At 41.1% G+C, this 18,547-nt stretch overlaps 1 protein-coding gene across 1 annotated transcript in view; it reads left to right on the top strand.

Moving 5' to 3' along the window:
* The window catches only part of LOC147029309 (glycoprotein-N-acetylgalactosamine 3-beta-galactosyltransferase 1-like), a 91,443-nt gene extending 75,798 nt beyond the window's left edge, over positions 1 to 15,645 (top strand). The window contains exons 5-6 of the mRNA XM_085872264.1: positions 6,634 to 6,806; positions 13,570 to 15,645. Of these exons, the coding sequence (XP_085728390.1) occupies positions 6,634 to 6,783 (150 nt within the window). The 3' untranslated portion in view covers positions 6,784 to 6,806; positions 13,570 to 15,645. The remainder of the gene's footprint in view (positions 1 to 6,633; positions 6,807 to 13,569) is intronic.
* The last annotated feature ends 2,902 nt before the right edge of the window (positions 15,646 to 18,547 follow it).

Here is an 18,547-nt window from a genome sequence, read left to right as displayed (position 1 = left end):
CTCTGTTAAAAATCGGCACATGTCTGCATTGTCACCTTATGGTTAAAGCAACATCTTGAAGGACTATTGTTCAAAATCATCCTCAACTCTTTTGTGAAGATCAATCTCAGTCTCAGTAAACCATCACCAGTTATAGTTAACAAATCACAGCTGCACAACGCTCCTCAGCCTCCCTCGAAAGTTAACATGGCAATAAATGCATGAAGTTGACAAAAGGGATAAAGGTGGGGATTGGGGGGGGGATACATTTTTATATTTACTATTTGTTAGAAAGTACAGTTTACTAACACATATAATTGACAACTATTTTGCCCAGTGTCTGGCTGTGTGCAATTGGAGAAATTGGGGAAATTTCTAAGATTGCTACACCAATTCATTCTCTGTTGGGGCTGCAAGGATGGCCTCGACATACACACACTCTCCTCTCAGCTGTCTCGCCGAGTTTGAATCATTCCAGTGCTTCACAAGCAGGGTGATTCGTCAATGTGCGTGCCATCCCTCAGTTATGATTGTTAAATTGGGCATCCCATCTGCCGGCATTAGTTGGTGTACGTTAAATATGTTGCGGTGTCCTTCGTGAGGAGTAGGCGAGTACTCACCGGCACCATGAACAAATTAAAAATTCCTGCCCTCACCAGCATGGGGCACTGCATCAGCAGGACAGCTGCACCCTTAGCCAATAATGCAATGACGCAGCATTGTGCTGCAGACAAATGCAGAAGAAGGCTATCTCTGTTGTACCTCTGAGAGTGCGTGCGTGAAAGTGAATGGCTCAAGGAAAATTGACCGCATTCTTTGCTTCATCCGTAATACATTTTAACATGAGGAGCTCTATTACAAAACATGTTGTTTTGCAAAAAATTTTTTTATCTGCTTCAGAAGATTGGGCCATTTTCAGCTTATCTGGAATTAATTCCAGATAAGGTATTGTCATTGCGCAATGTATATCCGCCTCCTATTTTATTTTTGACCCTAACCCAAACCACTGAGCCCATCCGGCTGAAATTTGGCAGCAACGTTCCACTCCTGACCGGTAAGGAGGATTGCAATGCTCGTTCCGGTCACTTGACTTTAAGTTGGTCAAAATGGCTGACTTGGTAAATTCCTTCCAAAATCTTCTTCTCCAGACCCACCAGTCAGAATGCTACCACATTTGGGTTACAACATTCGGACAGGATAGGGATGTTAAATTGTAAAGGTCATGCGATTCGGCAACCATATTGTTAAAAAACAAAAACCTTCAAAAATCTTCTCTGAAGTGACTGAACATATTGAGGCAAAACTTTGCACGTATGATCACATATCCATGAGGAACAAAAGGTTCACACATATGATGTCACATATGTTTGGCAGCCGTATTGGATTTACCCTAAAACCTACAAAAAAAATCTTCTCCAGAACGGCTCGAAAGATCGAGGGGAAACTTCACACGAATGTTCCCCAGCCTTGGGTGCACAAGTTTGTTAAGGAATAATTGACAGGTCACATGCTTTGGCAGCCATATTGGATTGAAGGAAATATTAAATCATGTTTTCTCTAGAACCGCTTAATCAATTGACGTGAAACTTCACATTTATGATCGAGTAGTGACGGGGAATAATTGTTTTAAATTTCAACTTGAACAGATTGCATGGTCTCGCAGCCAGAATTATTGAAGTTTTTGATGTGGGTTCTTTTTGTGGGGGGGGGGGGGGTTGAATAAGGCTCATTTGGCTGTGCTTAGATGAGTTTGAGGGTAGAGGAGTAGCAGCTGAAATGTGAATCCTATCCAGGTTCCTCCTGATGACTTCATCTTTACTTTTTGCTTCTTCAGGTTCCTTCTGATGACTCCAATGCAGGACTTTGTACCTATTTGGTCTTCCATTTGATTTTAATGGAATTTATTTTCATCCCATTCTAAATTCAATTGAATAATAATTTTTTAAAAACGTAATGGGTCAGGGTCAGGTGTCCAATCAAAGCCGGACGTCTTGGTACCCGGTCTTGGTATAACCGCCAGCAGTTATAAAGTGGCAGTTTTAATTGTTTCATTAATTATGTAACACACCAGTACACAAACGCCACACAAAATACACAACACAAAATTACAGAAATGCCACGAAAAAACAAGTCCGGGCAAGGGTCTGCAATATCCGATTACATCTCCGATCTTTTTCTTGTTACTTGCAAAATCGAAGATTTTTCAAGTATATTGGTTAGTCGATTTTGTCGTTCTGTTTGTTTGTTTGTCTGTCTCTTTGTCGCCTACAGGTCACAATTTTAAACCGATCTTCACAAAACTTCACCACATGGTAGAGTTTGTCATCAGGAAGAAGCCTTTAGTTAGTGAAGTCAAAAGGTCAACATAGGCCAAAGGTCAACAACTTAGATGAGATTTCTAAATTCCTCAATTTTCATCCGATTGACTTGAAATTTGAAGTGGATTTATATTTCAGGTCACTGAATTCAACCACCAATTATTTTTAGGTCACATTTGTTTGATGGATTTTGCAAGTATCGTGCTCTGCACGACGTCGTCTTCTTGTTTGTTTGTTTGTTTGTTTGCAGCATATCTCAAAAAGTTGTGCATGGATTTGAACGAAACTTGGTGGACACGTTGGGTGTGTGACGAGGAATAGTTGATTCAATTTTGGTGAAGATCCGAATCCAGATCCCATAATTATTTTTTTACATGATTCTTCACAATTGAGGGATAGGGCTGAAACGATATATATATATATATATATATATATATATATATATATATATATATATATATATATATATATATATATATATATATATATATATATATATATATATATATATATATATATATATATATATATATATATATATATATATATATATATATATATATATATATATATATATATATATATATATATATATATATATAAATATATATATATATATATATATATATATATATATATATATATATATATATATATATATATATATATATATATATATAACGATATCTCAAAAAGTTGTGGATGGATTCGGACGAAATTTGGTGGGCAGGTTGGGTCTGTGACAAGGAGAAATTGATTCGATTTTGGTGAAGATCTGAATCCAGATCAGGATATGAGAATTTTTTATTTTTTTTAAGCTCACCTGGAACATAGTTCCGTGGAGCTTATTGGATATCCATCAGTCCGTCCACAAATACTTTCAACTTCTCTGAAATTACGCATACAGTTTCGATGAAACTTTATCACAATGTTCATCACCGTGTATGTACCATAGTTTGTTCATGGCATTAAGAAAAATTTGGCCCTAAAGGGGTCTACGGGGGTTTCCCGCCAAAATAGGTATTTGCTTTCTTCTCAGAAACTACACATGGAATTCTGATGAAACTTGACCACAACCTGTGACGTACCAAAGTTTGTTCACAGCATAAAAAAAATTCAGACTCTGAGGGGGTCGACGGAGGGAGTTTACAGGAGGGGTGCCCCCCCTCCTAAATTGATACTTGCTTTCTTCTCAGAAATGACACAATTCCAATGAAACTTTATTACAATCTTCAGCACCCATGATGTACCAAAGTTTAGTCACACCATTAAAAAATTTGAGGTCTATGGGGAGGTAGGAGGGGTTTCCCCAAAATAGGTATTTGCTTTCTTCTCAGACACTACACCGATTCCGATGAAACTTGACTACAACCTTCATCACCCAGGATGCACCAAAGATTGTTCATGGCATTAAAAAAATATATTTGGGGGTCTAAAGGGATGTACAGGGGGGGGGAGGTGGCCCCCCTCCCCAAAGAGCTATTTGCTTTCTTTTCAGAAACTACACATACAATTCCGACGAAACAAGGACAAATTGATTCGATTTTGGTGAAGATCCGAATCCGGATACGAGAATTTTTTTCATTTTTAAAGCGATTCTTCACCATTGAGAGATCGGGCCAAAAACGATGTATAGCATGATATTTCAAAAATGTATTGGGCCCAAGCTGTTATTGTGGCTCAGGCATTGCGTGGTCGAGGCATGCGCTCTCCCGAGTGCCCTTCTAGTTTATTATGTGATGTTATTTGGGTTCACGGGATGGTTTTGAAGAAATCCTTAAGTCCTCCTGAACATTTGGAACATTTATTTCACAAACAAACAAATACATCATACATACAAACAAATACATATGCATATATGGAGTAATCCAGAGAGAAGAAAACAGTCTTGCTCCAGATTCCTGAGATGGAAATGTTGAGTTCTTTATTTGGTGTTCAGTGAGCCATAGTTCTTTTTTTATTTCCAAACGCTGGTACCACATTTTATATTCCCAGGTGGAGATCATTTTCAACCTTCGTGCAGCCCTCGGCTTGATTTGGTTGAAGGATTGTAGCATATATTTCAAACCCAGATGTGTAGATTCTCTTCCGGCACAGAATGATAGAATGACGTCATGACTGCAACCCTTTGGGTATCTTGATGGATTTCGATAGTATGTTGGTTAAAAGTCAGTCTGCTTCCAACAGAATGGGGAAATATATACCATCTGGAAGCAATCAGAGCTTAGTGAATACATCTGGACATTTTCTTAGACCAACGTTCCAGTTGAGCTGAAATAATATTCCCTATCCAGCTTGCTGGTGCCTTATATCTATCCTTTCATTAAAAAAATCTCTAAGCAAGCAAGACAGACTTAAATGATAGGCAATTATTTTAAACTGAATAATGATTAAAGTTTTAGTTGAAAAGTCAACCTGTTTTGAACATCTTTACTCTACAGATTGATTATCTTTCAATACAGAGGAAAGATATGATTGTGTAAATTAAAATTAAAATAGATTCATGTTCAAGCATATAAAATCATGCCATATTTGAGTACATTTTCCATTACAGATTTATAACAACACATTTATTTTAATATCAAGTTTAATTGATAATATTTTATTAATGTTTTTATCACCCTCATGCCCATTGTGCTAATTTTGGAGAAATTGCATCGACAATAGGCTAGACATAGGTACAGTTTGTCCACTTGTGGTTGAGCTATTTGACCTGCATTCAAATCGTGACCCAACGATAAACGATCACTCTATAGATTTCACTTAATTGTCACATTTTTCCCATCTTCTTTCTTTGCTTTTTCATTTAAAGGTCCACAGAAACAGAATTTTTTTGGAGTCGAGTTTCATCGTAATTGCATGTGTAGTTTCCTAGAAGAAAGCACATATCGATGTTTTGCGGTAACCCTCCATAGACTCTCTTCGGGCCTGACTTTTTTAATGCAATGAACAAACTTTGGTACATACCGGATGATGAAGATTGTGGTGAAGTTTCATTGAAATCGTGTGTAGCTTGAGAGAAGAGGTTGCAAATGTTTGTGTGTGGATGGACGGACGATGCGCCATCCCATAATCTCCCCAGAACTACATTCCAGGTGAGCTAATAAAGGATGATAGTCAAATCATTACGTAGCAGGTCTTGTAAAACCATACATGATGAACCTGATGTGGAAATTTGTGATGACATCGTTCATGAAATAACTGGCGTTCACAACAATCAGGATGACGTCGAAGAAAGATTCGGCAATAACAACTGGTAAGTGGTAAATCAAAGAGCTAGAATGTGGTAAATGTGGAGTTTAGTGGTATTTTGATGCAGCACTTGCCTGCAATTATTGTAGTAATGAGAAATGCACTCATTGATAAACAAAAGGGGATCCAATTGTCAACACCAGAGGTGCGGCTTATTACTATACTGGATGCGACGATCATCACAATGTACAAATACTTGTAGTTAACTTATCCTGATTTAACATAACTGGACAACCGCCAGGGCAACAGTACATGACTTACCCTTAGTTTCTGGTGCTTTTTGGCAGCTTGTCTGTCCTTTTTCTTCTTTTCCATCAGATCGATTAAAATTTTCTCTGATATTCATGGGGATTACGTCAACTTTCAATTGCTCAATTATTTTTGGTCAATGACGCGATTACGATGTTTCTATGTATAAAGTGTATGTAAACCACACGCAAATACAAGTCCGGGAGCAAAAGTGTTCTGAAGAAGACACAGCAGGTCATGTGATAATGACGTAATCCCATTAGCGTTTTTTTCGGGGGGGAGGGGGGGGCAGAGGAAACCGAGAGTACAAAGACACCAAAAACACGAAAATATTAATTTCAAGATGTTTATTCAAGAAAATTTTTTTTCATTAAGTGTCAAGGGTAGTTATATTTATGAATTAAACCAAACATGAAAAATTTCTGATTCTGTGAATCTTTAACCCCCCCCTCTTGGTTGTGGCCTCTTGGTTTTGTTTTTTTGGCCCTGGTGTGCCAATAAAAATACAACCCTGGTGTTTCGCATGCAGGGTGAGGCATCAAGGTGTGTGCGTGCCGTCCATTGGATGGACATTAACCTCGTGAATGCATCTAACAACACTGGGGGCGTTGATGGACGTTAAAGATCCCACGGTCGTTTGCGAAGTGTCGGTGAATTACTGTCAAACATTCGGTCTGGCTAGCATGTTCGTGAAAGCCTTGTACCACAAAGGATTTCTTGCCAATCCCACAATAATTTGGAAATATTTGGGGCCCTTAAGGAATGTGGATATCTGATATGCATTCGGATGTAAAATGTACTTTTCAAATGCATGACACCTTTGTGCTTTTTACAGGGTTATGAATGCTGCTCAGATCTATCAGTTTCTTTCCACTACAATGATCCTTCACTGATGCACGTAATGGAATATCTGGTATATTACCTACGGGCTTATGGGAACAATTTCCAATCGAAGCACAACCTGTCACATATCAACAAAGAATGATGGACCATTTGTTAAATGAAGAGGTAAAGAACTTTGTCATTTTCTGATAGACATTCTGCACATACATGGAAGACCTCAGATTTAAACAAAACTTTTCCTATTAATAATGCAATGCCAGCAAAGTATTTTTTTATTTATTCCAGTCCAACCTTAAAAAATGTTTTACATTGTATCACTGTCCTAACAAGTTCTGTCCTAAATTACATCTATGTTGTTTTTTTCATGAGAACTACCTTAACAATATACAGTAATTTCTATTTACTACAAATTGAACAAGATTTATTTATTTCTGGATGGCTTTACTTATTTCAGCAAGATTTATTGACAAAACATTGTCGTCATTACATTCAGAGAAATGTATCTGATCTTACCTATGTGAGAAAGTACAGTGACTTAAAACAGCAACAAACGCACTTACACAAGACATCTTGTGGTATCTTTTGAAATGTGACTCCATGGGACAGACTTGATCTGTGACCTTTCCAACCCAGATTTCTCCCAATGGCAAATCATCCCTTCTGGAATTGGTGATGACAAACTTTCCTGCAAATGTCTCCTGCTCTTCCTCTGCTTTAATTGGTTCATCTGATCATATGCTTGTGAAAGTCAACATCTCTCTGGCTATTCTTAGAGAACTGCCTCAACGCTGGTGAGTCTGGCATTTCATGCAAGCAGATTGGCAGGGACTGTAAGCAGCCATTCTCTTCCTGACTAGTCTCACATATCTACTGCCCCTGATGTTAACTTGACCTGGTAATTCCTTTCTCAAAAACCTCATCTGTCTCATGCATAGATTCATCCCATCTTGCATTCAGTTTTCATACCTTTCTTCCCACCAATGGTACACTGAATCCTGTGGTGAAGCAGTTGCCTTGAAACATCTTTCTTTTTCTTCCTGGAAGGAAATCTCAGATTATTCCACAAAGCCCACATCAAGTGTGTCCACTCCCAAGAGAGACAGAAAACATCTGTCCAAGCTTAAAAATGAACTTTCAAAATTGTCTCCCTCTTCTAAAACCTGGTGACACCTTTCTCGCTGCCACAACGCATCGATTGTGTGAAGGCTTCCTGTCACTATGCTTCAATTGTGTGACGGCTTCCTGTCACTACGCGTCGATTGTGTGAAGGCTCCCTGCCATTACACGTCGATTGTGTGAAGGGTCTCACCATCTGCCCATGGTCGTTCCTGGGAAATCCACTTTTCCAACCTAGCCTCCAAAGCCAGTCACTGACTGGGCATCCTCTATCATGCAAAGTACTTCCTTGGCACACCTGATCTCTTTACCACAAACAAAGCTTTAATCCACAGCCTGATGGAGTACTGCTCTCTCCTCTGGGCTGGTGCTCCCACCGCACACCTAGCTCGGCTTCATGCTGTGGAACCAAGGCTTTTAGGATCATTGGTATCTCCCACGATGAAACTGAGTCTTTGGGTCTCTCACTCTCTCACCACAGGCAAGTCTTTGTGTCCTCTACTGTCTCCTCTCTGCCCTCGCCCCCCCTGCTCTGTTTGCGATCTGTCCCCCCCATATTTCTGCAGGGTGCTCAAAGTCTGCCAGCACACCCCTTTTGGTGAAACTACCAAAATCAAGAATCACTGCTCACCTTCACTCTTTCATTCCTCTTTTTTCACACCTCTAGAACAAACTCCCACACTCTCTCTTCAATCCCACTCTTCCCTCCAGGTCTTCAAAATAGCTGTTTACCACCATCTCTTATCTTACCTCATTCAAAACAATGATCTTTTCTACCCTCGCTAATCCACCCAAACCCTCCTCCTTCAAATTCCCTGCTTTCCTTCCTGAAAGTCCCTGTAGTGTCTATCTTGTTACCACGTGTACCCCGCACCATCCCTCTCCTTTCCACAGATCTTCTAATGATGCTGTTCCTTGTTGTTTTGTGCTTCCCTCTTTCGCCTCACTTGTCTCCTGCTCCCTTTGTTATACGTTCTGTGTGTTAGCTCTTATCGGAGCTTCACAATGTACACAAAAAAAAAAAATCCTGACAAATATCTATCTATCTCTATCTCTATCTCTATCTCTATCTCTATCTCTATCTCTATCTCTCTCTCTCTCTCTCTCTCTCTCTCTCTCTCTCTCTCTCTCTCTCTCTCTCTCTCTCTCTCTCTCTCTCTCTCTCTCTCTCTCTCTCTCTCTCTCTCTCTCTCTCTCTCTCTCTCTCTCTCTCTCTCTCTCTCTCTCTCTCTCTCTCTCTCTCTCTCTCTCTCTCTCTCTCTCTCTCTCTCTCTCTCTATCTATCTCTATCTCTATCTCTATCTCTATCTCTATCTCTATCTCTATCTCTCTCTGAAAGGTCCATCTGGCAAACCCTCCTATCTGCTTTTTTAACAATCCTCTTAAGGAAGTTCAGTCATTTAGACTCATGTAAAAAAGTCACTTTCGCAAAAGTTCTTGCCCTTCGCGGCCTTTAGATTATCGAGTGGATCCGACTCATCATCCACTAAAAGGCCAAATCGGTTCATGTTCGTGAATCCTTTTTGCTGTTGCATGTTTCTTGGTTATGATGTCTTGCTCTGGCAGTGGATTGTTCTCTGACGCAATGTGTTCAGCAAGCACAGTGCTTTTCTGGTGCAATGCAAGATGGCGGCTACCCTGCCTGAGGTGCTGTTGACTAGTAAACGTAGCACATGTTGGTATGCTCCTTCCATGCATGGCAGACCACAACCAGGGTCGCTCTTAGCTCTGGCACACCAAATCAACACGCCAACGCATGGGACCCGGACAGCTTCCGCTCCTTAGTAACAATGTCCTGCAGCTCGGCCATGATGTAAGGTTACGCAGCAAGTCCCACCTGTATGTTTTCAAAACCCAAGACTCAATCCCAGATGCACAGGTACAATAGATTTGGACATTATGTAAGGTTGCATTTTCTTTTGTTAGATTTGGTAAAAATTTGATATGATGTAGAGTAGACACTGGAGAATCCAAAAAGTATTTGCTACATTTTTTTTTTCATGTGCAAGGGGGGGGGGGGGGGGAAGGTCACCAGAAATTTCAAAATGGCTGCCATTTTTTCAATATTTTTAATAATACTTCAAGGAAATGAAATATAAACAATATCAAACATGATTCCCAAATCGTTGCATTATAGCTGGGCACTGAAAATCCAAAATGGCCACCGTTTTGATAATTTAAAGCTATTTTAAGAGTTTTGTTAAATAATGATTTAATGCCAGTACTGAAATACACCAGCAAACATCAATGTCAAATGTTGCTTATTAATCATTACCTATAACTGTGATAACACCAACTGTTTATTTCAAAATGGCTGCCATTTATTTATTGCATAATGGCCACCATTTATACGTTACACACACTGTTACAGTTATTCAAATATGTATTTATATGAACAATGTTTATGCATGTATCCATTTGATACTTACCTATTTTGATCTGTACTACTTGCTCTCTTCATCATTTTCACCGTCTGATGAATCGGATACATCTGGCATTAGAATGTTATTGCATGCACCAACTTCTGCCTCACAGTTACACAATTCAGTGCACTCAAGATTTTGTCTCTTACATGTGCATGTGTTACGTGAACATGCACTTGTTGAACATGTACGTCTGATGAGCTACCAAACTGCTTCAAGGGCAGCCTGCCTCTCTTATAAGACCGGTCTTCGTTTACCACCCTCTTTAGACCAGCCCAGTTGGCACAGATCAGGAATTACTGGGTAGATGATAATATCCTGCTTCCATATATTGGCCTGCAGATGTGCACGAAGAATTTGTTGGTACAATGTTCCAGCTGTTGGTGGCAGTTTGTCTACACCTTTATTTTTTGGAAGTGCTTTGAAACGTTTCCATCTGAGGGTTGAAGCATCTTCAGCTGATACTTTCTTAGTACTCAGGAGATGGCACAAAAATGCCTCACTCCCCTTCTTTACATTTAAAGATGGTACACTACCTTCTCCCAGTTTGGCGAGAGCGTTTACAACTTGAGGTGGTGATTGCATGTACGTTTTGAATGCTGTTCTCTTACCAACACCGTTGATATGACCAGTAATGTCACATCCCGCGATGGCATGGAAGCCTGGGAGTCCTGCTGCCCGTTTGGGTCCCAGATGATTATATATTGGTTGTAGTGCAACTCTTCCAGTGTCAGATGTGCTTGTTGCAATGCCAGTGTTTTTGCCCAGCTGTGGCAGTCCTCTCAGGATCAACACAAACCAGTTAGTATCTTGTGTGAAGAAGTCAACCTCGTTTCCTGGTGAAGCAGCCACTTCAATACCATGAGGAATCATTGGCGTGTCCGCCTCCTCTTGGGTACTCACAGTTGTTGTTGGGGGATCCTCTGGTTTGTTTATGTTCACATCTTGTCATGTAGCTGTTGAAATAGGATGTTTGCAATATTTTACAGCTTTGTCGGCAAGATAAATTGAAAGTTGATCTTTAGTTTTGCTGCTTGACAAGAATACTGATTTGTTCGTAACTGGTGTAGAATCTTCAACAATAATTTACACCATGTTTGTTGGACATGACTGGTATCGGATATCCTCCTTGAGCGGAAGGGTCTTATCATAATTGTCAAAGATGACACGACCACCAGTGTAAAGGTATTTGCCGAGTAGGGAATCTATGTAGGCTACAAATGCCTCACCAAGATCTTTGAAGGTGCTGGAAGTCTGAACATTCATCAGTGTTTGGATGACTGCCATTCCCTCAATGATGAGGTAGCGTTTCACAGTTGGCGTGTGGCTGTTGCACGCCGGTGATGGCACTACTTGAACATCTCCGAATTCTGTTAATGTAACATCTGCATCGGTCTGTGATGGTGCACTTTCTTTGGAAGCTTCAGGCTCTGCAAGACCTTCCAAAGCATGGATCAGATAGCTTTTGTTGACACAAGGGTGTAGGGTACCATCGGGCTTCATAAGTACAGGATTGATGTTCCCAAACTCGTACTCAGATATTGCCTGTTGCAAATCAAGGTCATGTCGAGACTTTGCTATGACCAACAGCCTGCTGAAGAGATTGGTTGTTGACCTGAATTGAAAGTCCTTTGTATGGCCCTTCATTGATACCTTTTAACTTAAAGTATCCCAATTAACATACTTGACCTTTGTCATCCTATCCCATAGGTTTCTTCTACCTGTTATTCACTCTTGCACAAATGCAACTTTGGCCGACTCCCCTCTGCCAACAACAATCAAAATACTGGCCTCAGCATCTTCAGTTAACACCTGTTTGGTCACGAGGTGATGGAGTTTAACCTTCTCATCCTTAAATATATTCATTGGACTGAGTATCTCCTTCACTGCACCCACTGCACTTTCCTGTTTATTCAGTCTGGTTTCTGATTGGTGATGGTGTGAATCAGTATTTGTCTTGGATGATGACGAAAACCCCAACATATCCTCTGCTTCCTTTAAGATGCGACTTAAGACAGGGGCAGCAAGACAGTATCTGAGTAAAGTCGCTGGTTTATTTGTTATACCCTGCAGTCCACCGTCGCCTTTGATATCTTTGTTGTCCTGTTCTTGGGCATGGTCTGCTGCGATTGTCGTGCATGAAATGTTGCTCTAACCCTCACCCTAACAGCTCTTGGTCCAAACAAACTAGAATGGCATTCTTGGTCCAAGGCCTACTCATTAACACCGAGTACATAGAAGTAACACCTACCCCAATGAGGCATGGCATACTTAATTTGGTTGAGAATATGCCTTAAATCTTTTGCTTTACTTTATAAATTACATTATACAATTCCAATCTACAATTTCAACTTACCAATTCTGTCAAAACTTTCATCCTATCAGTGCAGCTCAGAGCGCATGGCAATTGTGATTATCAAGCTTGCCCGAGACAGCCTTTATCCCATGTCTCATTATTTTAAAGTATGGAAAGCCAGCAGTGTCCACATTAATTCATGGTTTCAATTGTATTTAAAAGGTGATTTCAGCGGTTAACTATGAAAACATTATACCTTTATTATTTTGTTATGCTTTATGAAAATAAAACATGTTACCAAAAGTTAAAATAGTATAAAAATCAAAATGGTGGCCATTTTGGATTTGTTCGTGCTCAACTTCAATGTATAATGAGTTGGGAAACATGTTTAATATTATTTAGATTTTATTTCTGACTTATGTCAGGTGCATTTTTTTATCTAATATAAGTTTTTAATATCAAGAAACTTGAGATATTAGTAAAAATATTGAAAAAAAATGGTGGCCATTTTGAAATTGCTGTTGACCCCCCTTGCACAAAGGGGGGAAAAAAATGCAGCAAATACTTTTCTGATTCTCCTGTGTCTACTCCACATCATATCAAATTTTTACCAAATCTAGCAAAAAAAAAAAAATGCAACCTTCCAAATAGCGACATAATGTCCTGGACTACAATGCGCAATGTGAAACATGCACAAACACCTTGCTGCCATTTAAGATCTGACTTCATGTTATATTGAAAAGCCATGCAAAGTACATCAAAAACACATGTGAAAAACACTGTAATATTATCTTCCACATGAGTTCTGAGGCAGATTCAGGTTTTTCTCTATTTGGGTTAAAAACTGGTAAGAGAAGAAATAAGCTAAATGTGGCAACAATGAAAGCCTTAGAGTAATTACATCCTTGATAATTTTCTGGAAAAGGAAGACTGGCAAACTGGTTTTTGGAATGATTACACATATTTGTTTGTGGAGAACGTGAAGGTGCAATTGTGCTTTCCCAGTTCAGAAAAAATCATTGTGCTTTGGAAAACGTTTCCAGCTCCACATTAAGCAAGGATTCATGGTTGGTGCTACTGTTTATGTTCCCAGCAGGGAATCCTGAAGTGTTATGTTTGTGGTTTACGAGATTAAAAACTGCACCCAAAAGGCAATGATGAATATGTGGAGATCTTGTCTGCTGCCTTGACATGGCTGTACAGCCAACGGATGCAATGGACAACCTTGCCACAGAAATCTGCCTTCCTTTTGCTTTGCTGCACAACTTGCTCACTGAAGTTTCCTTGAAAGTTTTGATGACAAATGATATGTTAAAAAAAAAACAGTAATATGGTCACATTGTGGTGAGTCTCATTTTGGTAGGGTCTTAAAGTCTTATTTGACATGACGTAAAAGTGAATTGGCAGTTAGTTTTTTGTCGAGTCTGTGCAAAAGGGAAACAAAGGGGAAAGGGTAAGGGAAACAAAATAACCTGGAGGTATGGCGACATAGTCCAAGTCTTGAAAATTTTTCAAGAAAGGGATGAGGCCATTGTGAGATTCCCACTTGTGGCTGAACCATCTCCTCCATCCCATAATCCAGAAGAATCGGCCATGTGACATTGTCCCCTCACTTGTGAACCCAGCGAAAGCAACTAGAACTTGAACTCAGCAATAAGGAAAGCAATGATACAGTAAGGAGAGTACGAGTGGTGATTTGACTTTGATGGAAAAATTTGTTCACTTGATTTGTTAATCTGTGTGAATAGATTGGGGATATGATACTATGGAATAGATTAATAGGAATAGATTGGGGATACTATGATGGCGGTATGATGAAAAAGTTTATCGAAAAAATTGCTTCACTCGTTTATCTCTTATGCCAATTTCCATTGATTTTGAACCATGAAATTATTCTGCCAATCAACACACTTTATGTCAAGGTCATTGAATGGTCAAAATACTCTGCGATTCATGTACATCTCTGCAATGAGTGTAACGCCAAGATGTTTGTCTTGTTGTTTTTTTTCCCACAAATGTTGAAAAATACTGTTACGGTTCTAGGAACTGTATGCATTCAAACATACAGGTGCCCCGAAGTTAGTTATGCCGTTAAGTATATGTGTAAACAGAACCCTCATCTTGTTTAGTGGGAAATTGAAGGGGTGCATTGCGATGTTTTTTTAGTTAGGTTAATAAATCACTTTATTTCCCTCTTATTTCCATAAGATTTTATTTTCCACGGTACCTTCCTAGCGCTTGCAGCCCTCGGTTCGCTGGCCACAGCGTACCACTGTCCACCCGCTATCTGCAGAGACTCGTTTTTCCGAGGCAAAATCTCCACGTTCGCTGTTCCAGTTCCTTCTCGGCTTCCCCAAACGTACGCAGTGTGGCTGCACCGTCATTCACCTTCCCCAAACACGCGGGGAGTGGGCGGGCCTCGCCGGTGCCTGGCCGAGGCCCCGCCCAGAAAGGGGGGACCCACGGGAGCCCCGTCCAATCAGGGTGGACACTGACGTCAGTTTTGACCAAGGCCTCGCCCCGCTGAGGGAGGTCGATGGACTATGAAGGGACCCTCTGCGACGCGCGTTCGTTGGAGTTCAGTCAAAAGGCTCAGTTCAGTTCTGCATTCGCTGGGGCATTCGTTGGAGTTTTGCTGGAGTCTTGAGTTCAGTGTACGAGGAGGATTGACAGACTGAGAGCTTTTTCACGAGTCTGTGGGTGGTGGTGCATGGCCGTTCTTCGTTGGTGGAGCGATCCGTCTGGTCGATTCTGATAACGACCGAGGACACCCGACCTCGACCGGGTCTCTCGATGGGTCCTGTCCGCAACCCTGATCCCCGCCCTGGGACTCCGCTCAGGTTCCTCTGCGGACACGAGCCCCACGCGTGTGACTGCGGGCCGAGCTGCACGACCATTGGTAGGTGCCACACCACTGAGCACCCCCTCCCTCCAACGTGCAGGTATCCAGCCGAGCCGCGACCCCAGCTCATCTCTCTCCCTGGCTGCGAGGTTCCTTGGAATTCACCTGGGTTTTATTTTCGTCTGTGTGTGTGTCTGTGCGTGTGTGGCGCCGTCTTCTAAGTACAACTGCATTTAAGTGTTTTTGATCATTGTAAATCTCCTGTATATCCGCGATAAGCTTGCTCTGTGTCCTTCTTGCTGTAAATAAAACAATTGTAGAAATGTTCCCAGTTCGTTTCCGTCCTTTCTTTCATTGGTCCAGCATGGTTCGGATCTGAGTTTTAGCCGGGTCTTTGTTCCCGTTAATCTGCTCCTCCTCGCTGACACGGCTTTGGCAGTTCCGTTCGACTGCACCCGAACCGGAGTTGGTAGTCGGTAGTTGGAACTCTACCGCAGTCGGTAGAGTGACCCAGTTCGAGCAAGACGTGCCGAGGGCGTGGTTCCCCGGTAGACGACACCGCGTGGTTAATTAGGTAAATTGGTTCTTGACAAAAAGACCCTACGCTACGCGGTGGAGGTATTGGCGTCCATGGTCGGTTAAGCGACCCGCCGCCTCACGGAGTTATCCGTGAGCGACGGCCTACAATTCCGGGAGTCTGGTGGGAGACAACGTAACTTCCCCCACCTAGCGGTCATTCTCGCCACCGGTCCCTGGCCCGCAACAATACCTTATCAGGCTAGAAACTGCCTTTTTGTTTTGCAATGTGGATTTCGTCACAGCTCTGATCAAAGGGCAACCATGTTCTGTTAAATAAACTTTTCAGGTTTAATAATAAATGTGAAAACAACACTGCTCCTGTTACATAAGCTTTAAAATTACACTGATATAAGTTATCCAGGTCTAAGTGCAATAAAGTCATGGGGATTTAGTAAAGGTCGACCACTCATTGGACAAATCTCGGTCAAATGTTGGATGGCCCAAATCTCGGAAATTGGATAAGCTACAGAGCTGAAAAATTGCATTGTTTTTATCTTTGATAAGACAAGCCAAGCACATTTCTTTGTAATCCAAGAAGATGTGATCATTTGGGGATGGTGCACAAAATGGATCAAGATATAACAGTGGAAAGAAAGAGGGGGAAACATGCCAACAACAGGGATAAGGGACTTGGAGAAATAAGGGATGTCGGGAAGAATGAGGGGTAGGGGAAGACACAGTGGGTAGGGGTAGGGGAAGACACAAGATGGATGCAGAAGGAAAAACTGGAAACTTGGAAGGAGGTGGGTTTGGGGGTGGGAAGGGGGGTTAACAGGGGTATTCAAGATCATGGTTTTGGATTGGGGATGAAATGAGATGGTGGTGAACAGCTGTCTTTGAAGATTTGGAGGGACTAATAAAATTGAAGAGAATGTGAAAGTTGGTTCCGAATGAAATTGGGGAAAAAGAGGAACGAATGAGTGGAGGTGAGCAGTGATTCTGAATTTTGGGGGTTTCAGCAGAAGGCTGGGGGTTGTTTGCAGACCTTGTTTGCAGGCTTTTCAAGAGCTTGAAGCTGATCACAACTCAAAGAAGGAACATAATTTGTCATCTCATCAACATAATCTTTACACACAGATTCCTTCACAAATAAATCAGAAAAATAATTTTTCACAAGTCTTTTAACGTCACTTTCATTTTGTGTAATATTCCCTTTAGCATCCAACAAGGAGAAAATCTGCCTTTGGGATTTCTTAACCCCTTCTAACTGGAAAAAAAAACTTTTATTTGGGGGTGTCAGAAAATTTCACATTTTGGATTCTGAGTCTAACTGACATCCCCATGACGTTTTCATGAATTAATTCTCTGAGATAAGCTCTTTTCCCCAATAATAACCAAAGTTTACTGTCATTTTGAGCTTTAGCTAAGTCTTCCTCTAACTGCAAAATTTCAGTTTCCATGAGTGAAACAGCAATTTTATTCTTCCTCGTGGAAAAGGACTTATAACATTGACAGAAAACGTAAATTTGGGCTTTCGCGTTGTTCCACCATAACTGGATAGAAGAATAAGAAGGTTTACTTTGGAAAAGTTTTTCCGAAAAAACTACAAAAAGCATCAGTAAAAAAACAAACCTCGAACAGGCTGGTATTGAAGGTCCAATATGCACTTTTATGAGTTAACTGAGAAGAGCACAAACCAAGCACTACCAGGTGAGGATCAGAGAAAGTAGAAGGAAAGAGATTACAAGACACGAGTACGTTTCGAAAGGTGAAGTTAAGAAACCATCTATCCAGCCTCGTAAGTGTTATCAGTCCGTAAGCACATCGGCACCATGTATACGGAGATGCTGTATGGTGCTGCATGCGCCAAGCATCGAGTAGACCAAGTGATGAAAAACAACAAGATATGTCTTTATGAGATTCAGGATGTTGTGCTGGTGTGTTTCTATCTAAATTAGGTTCAAACGTGCAATTGAAATCTCCTCCGATACAAATACAATTATCAAAGACTAAAGTATGAAGGTAATTAGCCAGATGTGTGAAAAAATCTTTACGAGCCCCGCTCTCACTCGGAGCATGGACATTAAGTAAGGTGAGGTGAAAACCTTGATATACCAACTGTAATGATGCTCAGTGTCCTTTACCTATTTCATGAAAACTATATGAGTCAGGCCTAAGTCACATTTGCCACTGCGGCCGTGGGGTCTCCAAAATCTACGGCCACTAGCAATTATACGGCGGCCGCAGTATTTCCATGGTCACATAATGTAGCAGTCACATATGTTTTTATTTTTCGGGTAGCCGCACGGCGTATTTATAAATTGTGGAGACCGAAAACGTGGGGGTGCCGTACGGTCTTTGATTTGATGTCACACGGTGACCTTAGGGCGTTCCTGCAGCAGCCATATAATTTTCAAGGCAGACGCAAGGTGCCCGCAGGGGAACCGCAGGGGGGCCTTAAGGCGAACGTGCGGCCAGACGGACGGTAACGAGTGGGCTTTTTTTTACCAGTTCTTTTGTTTCGGCTTGGCGAATTGCTACGGCGAATGTAGAAATGAAAAAAGTTATAACTCCGCGCTATAATTCCACGGCGACCCTACGGCCTGTAAAATATAGCCATATGGCGTAGGGCCACCCTGAGGCCACCTCAGAAACTCTGCGGCCGCCACACGTTACTGTCAATTCAGAGGGGGTACGGCCGCCGTATCCT

Source organism: Eptatretus burgeri, chromosome 3 (assembly GCF_056783735.1).
Source record: "Eptatretus burgeri isolate ZD-2024b chromosome 3, Ebu_testis_v1, whole genome shotgun sequence".
Taxonomy (NCBI): Eukaryota; Metazoa; Chordata; class Myxini; order Myxiniformes; family Myxinidae; genus Eptatretus; species Eptatretus burgeri.
This window is presented reverse-complemented; position numbering and strand designations above follow the sequence as displayed.